We start from the raw sequence: 8,585 nt of genomic DNA, 5'->3' as shown, positions 1-8,585 counted from the left end.
TCGAACACCCCTAACTTAATGTTTAATTCGCCTTTAGTTCCCCATCCTTACTACAAGTAAGCGGCCTGCGTCGAACACCCTTAACTTAATGTTTAATTCGCTTTTAGTTCCCCACCCTTACCATAAGTAAGCGGCCTGGGTCGAACACCTCTAACTTAATGTTTAATTCGCTTTTAGTTCCCCACCCTTACCACAAGTAAGCGACCTGGGTCGAACACCCTTAACTTAATGTTTAATTCGCCTTTAGTTCCCCACCCTTACCACAAGTAAGCGACCTGGGTCGAACACCCCTAACTTAATGTTTGATTCGCTTTTAGTTCCCCACACTTACCACAAGTAAGCGGCCTGGGTCGAACACCCCTAACTTAATGTTTAATTCGCTTTTAGTTCCCCACCCTTACCACAAGTAAGCGGCCTGAATCGAACACCTCTCACTTAATGTTTAATTCACTTTTAGTCCCCCACCCTTACTATAAGTAAACGGCCTGGGTCGAACACCTTTCTCAAATTAACACGGACTATAACCAAATACGGTCTACATCACAACTCATTCACGAAAACATCATTCCACACACTATTATAACACATCATATCGACATCGCGCAACAACAAACATACCAAGAATAACCATCACATTAACAATAAAGTAGATAGTGTACGGATTAATACAAACTTAGAATCGAAATCAAATTGACAGCATTCAAACACCAATCCTAAGCCACCCCCTATTTGGCATCTTTCGCTTCCACTGCATCATTAGGATTTGCATCTACCTTCTTAACCTCTGCCACCTTCCCTGCATCCTCCCCAGGATTGGATTCTACCTCATCCACGAGCACACCGTCAACCACATCTTTATTTACATCAAATCTAACATCCCCAGCATCCACATCCTTGTAAAAGAAAGCCGCTTGCCGCAACCCCTTCTAAACTCCATTTATATGTTCCTGGATAACATAACTCTTCAAATCATCAAGCTTCACCTCCAGACCGTCATGTTTCTCCTTCATCTCGTCATAATCCGCCTCCAAATCAACAATACCCTTCAATTTCTCCTCCGAGTCCAAGCAGCGCACTCTCCACGTTGCCAGCTTTTTCCTCTCTTCTAGCCATTCTTCCCTTTCCTTCTTCCAGGCCTCCTTCTCCTCGGCATGTTTGTCAACCTTCTCTTGCAACTCTTCCAGCTTTTCCTGATTCCCTTCCTTCAACCCCCCTGGTACAAGGACCCAACCTCGCGACCCAATAGTAGCGCCTTACTACCAAATTCCACCATAGTCCTCACCAGATGGTCAGGATCCATGTTACCGATTGAATTAATTAGCGTCTTCGGCATATTAATTTTAATATCTCGTCGCACAACCGTCTCTAGCAGCTCAATCAGCCCAACTTCAGGCCCTTTTGTGCCATTAGACGACCCCACCCCTAACAGAGCAGCCCAGACCTTCTTCACATCTTTGCCCCTACCAGGCCTAGCTGGCAGCTCGACCTTTCTTTTTGTCCCACCATGTACGTGAACATCCACCAGCGACTCTTGCAAGTTAGGAAGCTCAGTGTTCCCAGTAACCCTAGCTCTAGCTGCTTTCTCCTTTCGTAGTGTTTGGAACAGAGTCAAGTTCTTCTTTCCCATCTGCGCCATATGACCTGTAAACAACAACACACATCCATCAGACCACTCAAACATAATATAATACTCAAATATACAAAAAGATACCTTGAATATCAATAATCGGATGAACCGAATTATAAACCCTAACTAAGCCCTTAGTGGGCATCTTATCGCTAAAAAGCATCACCGCATCCACCACCTCCCGGTCAGCCACAGACAACTCCTCCCTCGCCATCCTCTTATATCTCCAAGGGTTGTCGGTCCAACAAAAGGGAAATTTAGTACTCCCATCATTGGTATAAAAATGTGAGCGTCCAACTTGCTTTACCACCACTTTAAAGAACCCATCTTTGAAGTGTTTGAAAGACTGAGTAAAAGCATCCAGTCTGTTAATTCCAGGCCGGCTTATAAGCGACAACAATGTGGTCGGACTTCTTGGCCTCGTATAAAAAAAGTAGAGGAACGCCCGCGGAGTAGGTTGCAAGTACAAAGCCATACACAACAACCGAAACACCTACAAGTATGCCAAGCTGTTTGCGTGCAGTTGAGTGGGAGCAACATTCAACAAACGCATCACTCCCATGGTGAACTCGTCAAACGACAACCAAATGTGCAATTGTGAAAAGTGACACATGTACATGTAAAAGAACTCCTCGACAACTTCATCTTGGCCGTGGCAGACACATTCTACTGCAGTTACCCTCTTTGGCACCACTATATCCCTTCGAGCACCTTTCTCAAAGATAGGGGTACAGTTCAACCACGACTTCAGTAATCGCGACCATGTCCTCGCTTTTATAGCTCTTCTCCTATTAGTATGTATCATGTTTCTTTTTGTAGCCATCCTTTGTCCAATGGGTCTGGCATGCTACCGGTCTTTAAGTATCATATGTACGGTGTTATTCAGGTTCCGCCATTACTATTTAAGTTCATGTAGGTGTTTCCGGTTAGGGTGTCGTCAGTGTTTGCAGGAGTAGGGATCTATATTTCCTTTCTTCCTCGTGCTAGCTAGTTTGGAGAGAGCATTTGCCCTAACGTTGTCTCCCTTGGGTACATGCTCTACGAGTATTGTCGCAACCAAAAAAAATAGCGATGGGATGGCGACCAAAAATCATTAATTTTTAGAAATATAAATTTTAGAAGGAGTTGCCACCATAGTTTTAGGAAACAATGGAAAGCTAAAAATAAATGGTTTGCAAAACCGAATCAGGTCTAGGAGTCGGTTACATGTGGGGAAGGTATTAACACCTCACACGTTTGTCCTAAGACGGTTTCCCTTTAATTAAGTGTACAAAGCTAATAAAATTTTCAAATATTTGTTTTTCCCAAAAAACCAAATAAAACATGCAAATATTAATAAAGAAAAGATTTTTTAAATTTCATTTGGGTCCAATAAAGTGTTTGACCTGGCTACTACGTATTCTCATTTAAAATAAAAAATCAGGGTTACGTAGTTTTTTTAGAAAAACAAATTATTAAAGAAAACTTTGATTTGATTAATATTTTTAAATTTTAAATTTTAAATTTTAGTATATTTTTTTATATATTTATCATGTGAATCCTAGACTCAACATGATGAAAAATTATCATCAAACATGTGTAAGATTAGATATGATGATTAATTTTAATTATAAAAATATTTAATATTTAAGTAAGTCTCAAACTTAACATGATAATTAGTTTTATTTAAAATCAAATTTCTTATGAAAGCTTAGATTTTATTATCAAGTAAGTCCAAGACTTAACATGATAAAAAAAATTTATTTACGAGTTAAATATTTAATTATCAACTAAGATTTAACATGATAATTAAATTTATTTAAATGTAAAATGAAAATTATAATTATCAAATAAGTCTGAGACTTAATATGATATTTAATAATTTTTAATATTAAAGAAAATATAATTTTGATATAAAAGAGAGGTATTAATCTATGAGGAAAAATATAAAGCTCAAACAAACATGAAATGGATGTGTTAATATAAAAAACAGAGGTGCATGTTGCATCTGCCTCTAACTGATGCTGGAGTGGAAATACTAAAATAATAGTTGCATCTGCCTCTAACTATGCATGAAAACTAGGGGTGCGCGAAGCAAATGGCCTATCAAAAGTAATTAGTATGCAAAGAATAAAAAGGTACATGAAGAACAATGAATGGTCCAAATTTACGTTTCTGATGGTTCCTCCTTTGAAAAATAAAATCTGTGTTTCTCTACATGATTCCGCAACATTGCTTATGTTTCTGTTTGGCTTAATTTTCACTATGCCGGTAAGAATGGACTTGAAAAATCTATGATGATCATGTTTCATTGCAATTATAGATTCGAATAAAGAAACATATTAATAGAATAGTGAGTATATGATGAAGAAATAGAAACCTCCATTGTAGTGTTTCGATTGTTCCTTCCCTTCTGGTGCCCTTGCTTCTTGTTCCGATCCACTTTTTCTTCAATTTCTCTTGATCTCCTATGTTTCCTTCTGATCGAGTATCCCTCGAACAAAAGACATCTTCTGACTTCCTCGTTTTCCTCTTGCTTTCCAAAAGATCCTCCCTCAAATCATCTTTGTTCGGTATATTCTATAGCCTTTTGAAGCCAATGGACCATACCTTTCTGTTATGTCAATCACAACATTTAATAAGTGCATGTGTGGGTTGGAAAGAATGTTCCAGAATGATCTAAATGAATGACCATGTGGGTGACTTAAGTGTGTTATGAGTGAGTGGCAAACTAATATAAGGGTGTGTTCGTTTGAGGGAGAGTGTGAAGATGATATGTATGAATTTGAATGGATGAATTTGTGTGTTTTTTAGTGAATTTAGAGGGTAAAGTGAATGGATTTGAACATAAGTTTTATGAAAGTTAGAGAGAGATTTCATTGATGTGATAGATAAAGTGAATTGATGTTTAGAGATTTCATTTATGCAAAAGAACTTTTGTTGTGCAGTTTTAGTTGCTAAAGCTTATGCCTTTATCCATTTAGTAAAATAACTTATCGCTGCTATTAAAAATTTTACTTGACCTTTTTTAGTAGGAACAATCCAAGTATATCCATTCCTCACGTAGGGAAGAGCCAAGGAGCAATAATTATATGTAACTCCTTTGTTTAATCACAAACATTTGTTGTATTTTTCAATGAATCTATGAGCCCCGTTCTTGTCGTCTATTTTGTCTGTCATGTCTAGCCAATGTTTGTTTATTGTTTATTTCTAAACAATCTCAAACCAAATCATTTTATATATTATTGTCCAATGTTTTACACTGCTCAATTTAAGTTATCTTAGACTTGATATTCATACAATAATTTTAAAGATTTTGGATAAAGTATCATATAAGACAATAAAATGGTTAAGAGTAACAAAACAATCATTTGAAAAAGATTTTATATGTAAAATGTGATTCATTATAACTTTGTTGAAAAAAACCCTTAGTAAAGACAAAAACTTAGCTAAAGAAAAAGAGTACATCATTCTTATCCATGAGTTAAACATTACCATAAGACTTGTAGTACATTACAAATTTTTGCTCTCTTACTTACGTATGCATTAGAGAGTCTTTTGCAAGTGGATCTCCTCATTTTCTCTTTGAAACTTGAAGCTCTCTCACTAAAAGACAATAATTTAGTTATTGAAAACCTTATACCCACCTCATAGACTCCTCGTCAAAATTTGATAAGAACATTTACCAAAACCCTTTAAAGAATATTAAAGTAATAATTTAAAATTATATTTATGAATTAGATATGTTTTTTTCTCTCCTGATTATTTTCTAAAGGAAAATGATATAGTAACATTTATTTTTTGACAACTTATCTCACAACATGACGTGGTGGTATTTGTTTTTCAAATTTTTTCAATTTTCTTCAATTTTCACGTTGGTTCTCTTTGGAAGAAATCATGCAGAGAAAAAGCAAAAGGTGCAAATGCAAATTGGAGGAGAAAAAGTAGAAAGTGCGAGTGCAAACTGTTGAACTGAAGAGCATCTTGTTTGTCTTCTACAACCGCACTGATCTTCGCCTTCAATCGCTGTTCTTCGTCTTCAAACCCTATTTTTTCTAACAATCCCTCTTCTTCTTCTTCGTCCAAACGTGTGGGTTTTCTAAAAATCTTATTTTTCTAAACACCCATCTTCTTCTTCTTCATCCCAACGGTGTGGGTTTTCTCATTGGACAAAAGCTTGAACAGTTCGACGTCTGTACCCATTGGGGGTGGAAAGGAGTGATTTTTGTTGTTGTTTGTAGTGGCGTCGTCGTGGTAGTGACGTAAGTTTATGGCTTTCGTCTTTTTGGTGGAATCTAATCGGGGTCGCTTATTCGAAAGGTGTGTGGCAATAAGTTGTACTTATTTTTGCGTATTGTTTGTGATTATTTTGTGTAAAAGGCAAAGACAATTATGAATTTTTTTTTCGAATGTTGGTTGTTGAGGTTAGGGTTAAGATTATGTGTTATTACTTAAGATTTTGTAAATCCACATATGTGTTCATTTAAGACTTAATATCTGCGAACCCATGCTCTATGATTTGCATATTAGATATTCATGGTAGTTATAGTGGTCCAGGGATGATTTTCATTTGTTAACTTATTTAGTAAATTGTAAATCCATATGTACTTACTTAAGACTTAATATTTATGAAGTCATGCTCTATGATTTGCATATTAGATATTTGTGGTAGTTATAGTTGTCTAGGGATGATTTTTAGTAAAATATAAATCCATATGTGCTTACTTAGTAGTTAATAACTGCAAACCCATGCTCTATGATTTGAACATTGGTTAACCATATTAGTCATTGTTGAGCAGTATTGATTTTGCATTGGTTGACTTATTGAGAGAAAACTATAAATCCACATATGTGCTTACTAAGTATTTAATAATTGCGAACCCATGGTGTATGATTTGCACATTAGATATCCATGTTATTTATAGTTGAGCATGGATTATTTTGATTGGTTGACTTATCTATTAAATTGTAGATCCACATATGTACTTACTTAAGACTCAATATCTGTAAAATCATGCTCGATGATTTGCGCATTAGATATCCATGATAGTTATAGTTGTCCAAAGATGATTTTCATTGGTTGGCTTATCCAGTAAACTGTAAATCCACATATGTGCTTACTTAGGACTTAATAATTGCAAACCCATGTCACTTGATTTTTACAATGATAACAACTGATACTAAAACTTAAGTTGTAACATTTTATTGTTAATCGCAAGTTGTTTTTAATTGCAGACTAACACCCGAGGAAATAAATTACCCCATCCTTCGTGATGATGTCCATATTAATGAAGACAACACGAAAAGAAGAAATCATGACGAATGTGGACAACAATGTGGACCCAAATGTCCATAACAACGACGAGATCATTGTGCAAACCGTTGAGGACAACAATGAGATCCACAACCATTGAAGAAGTTGCCACGTTTTCAAGTAGGAGAGTCCTTTAAATCACGACCATAGGCCCTTCATAACTAAGGACAACCGTATTTAATTTTTTGGATGTTATGGTTTTAAGTGATGGTGAAATTTGATATTTTGAATTAGTAGGAGGTGTTGTTTGACCTTATGATACATGTATACTATAAAATGTAAACTTACTATAAAATTCAAATATGGTACCTATTTTTATGAGTGTACAAAACGCATAACAAGGGCTAGCACTAACTTATACAAAACTTAACAACAACTATGCAATGTGGATTACTAAAATATTTGATCTCAAGAGTAACCAAGTAGTTAGGGAATGGATTCATTTACTCCTTCATGCTAACTTAATTTGATGTGTTCGTAAATGAAATTAATATCTTTAATAATTAAAATCATCACAGTCAACAGTTACTGAGGTTTAGTAAGCGGTTACATGAAAATGCAAAACGAATAGCATGGGTTAACACTTATTTATATATCACTTAGCAACTACTATTGACAATGCATTTCTAAAGTCATTCCTCTCATTTGAATTGAAGGACTAAAACTATAAAGTTAGTATCAGTTTAAACGCTTCCAAAATGAAGTTGTAGACTTTACTCATCAACCTAACTTCTCAAAATGATACGTGGTCAACTTGTCTTTCCTAAGAAAGTTAATGTGCAAATCTTTTAACTTGGGTTTGCACTTATTTACTTAGAAGTAAGCAAGTACTTAGCAGAATATATTCATTTACTCTCCGTGTTAATTTAATATGTTCATAAATGAAGGTAATATCATCAAAAAGTGGATGTCACAATATCATTTTCCTTTTCCTAATTAAAATCATCACAGTCAACACTTACTGAGGTTTGGTAAGAAGTTTCGTGAAAGTGCAAAACGAATAGCATGGGTTAACACTTATTTATATATCAGTTAACAACTACTATTAACAGTGGATTTGTAAAGTAATTCTTATCATTTGATTTGAAGAACTAAAACTATGAAGTTAGTATTAGTTTAAACACTTGCAAAATGAAGTTGTAGACTTTGCTCCTCATCCCAACTTCTCCAAATCACACGTGGTCAACGTGCTCAACAATCCACATTCAAAGAAGCGATCCCAATTAGATTCCATCGAAAAGACGAAAGCCACAAACTTACGTCACTACAATGACGACACCACTACAAACAACAACAAAAATCCCTCCTTTCCACCCCAATGGGTATGGACGCCGAACCGTTGAAGCTTTTATCCAATATCAAAACCCACACTGTTAGGACGAAGAAGAGATGTTTTTAGAAAAATGGGAATTTTAGAAAACCCACACTGTTGGGATGAAGAAGAAGAAGGGATTTATAGAAAAATAGGTTTTTTAGAAAACTCACACCATTTGAACGAAGAAGAGAGGTTTTTAGAAAAATAGGATTTGAAGATGAAGAACAACGATTGAAACAAAGATTAGTATGGTTGAAGAAGATAAACAATATGCTCTTTAGTTCAACAATTTGCACTCACACTTTCTATTTTTTCTCTTCCAATTTGCATTCGTACCTTTTGCTTTTCTC

General features: G+C 35.5%; 1 protein-coding gene across 1 annotated transcript; it reads right to left on the bottom strand.

Annotated features, from left to right (window-relative positions):
* Positions 1-256: 256 nt before the first annotated feature.
* On the bottom strand, positions 257-4,221 carry LOC114164639. Its single transcript, XM_028049380.1, has 2 exons — positions 3,987-4,221; positions 257-1,641 (listed from the first exon to the last, which is right to left on the bottom strand). The coding sequence occupies exon 2, from the start codon at positions 1,634-1,636 to the stop codon at positions 1,205-1,207; it is 432 nt and encodes a 143-aa protein (XP_027905181.1). The 5' UTR covers positions 1,637-1,641; positions 3,987-4,221; the 3' UTR covers positions 257-1,204.
* Positions 4,222-8,585: the final 4,364 nt, after the last annotated feature.

The sequence above is a fragment of the Vigna unguiculata genome, chromosome 1 (assembly GCF_004118075.2).
Source record: "Vigna unguiculata cultivar IT97K-499-35 chromosome 1, ASM411807v1, whole genome shotgun sequence".
Classification (NCBI taxonomy): Eukaryota; Viridiplantae; Streptophyta; class Magnoliopsida; order Fabales; family Fabaceae; genus Vigna; species Vigna unguiculata.
This window is presented reverse-complemented; position numbering and strand designations above follow the sequence as displayed.

Bases quoted from the DNA above. Each gene is read 5' to 3' on its own strand.
- LOC114164639 (XM_028049380.1), bottom strand. From the start codon at position 1,636: ATGGCGCAGATGGGAAAGAAGAACTTGACTCTGTTCCAAACACTACGA.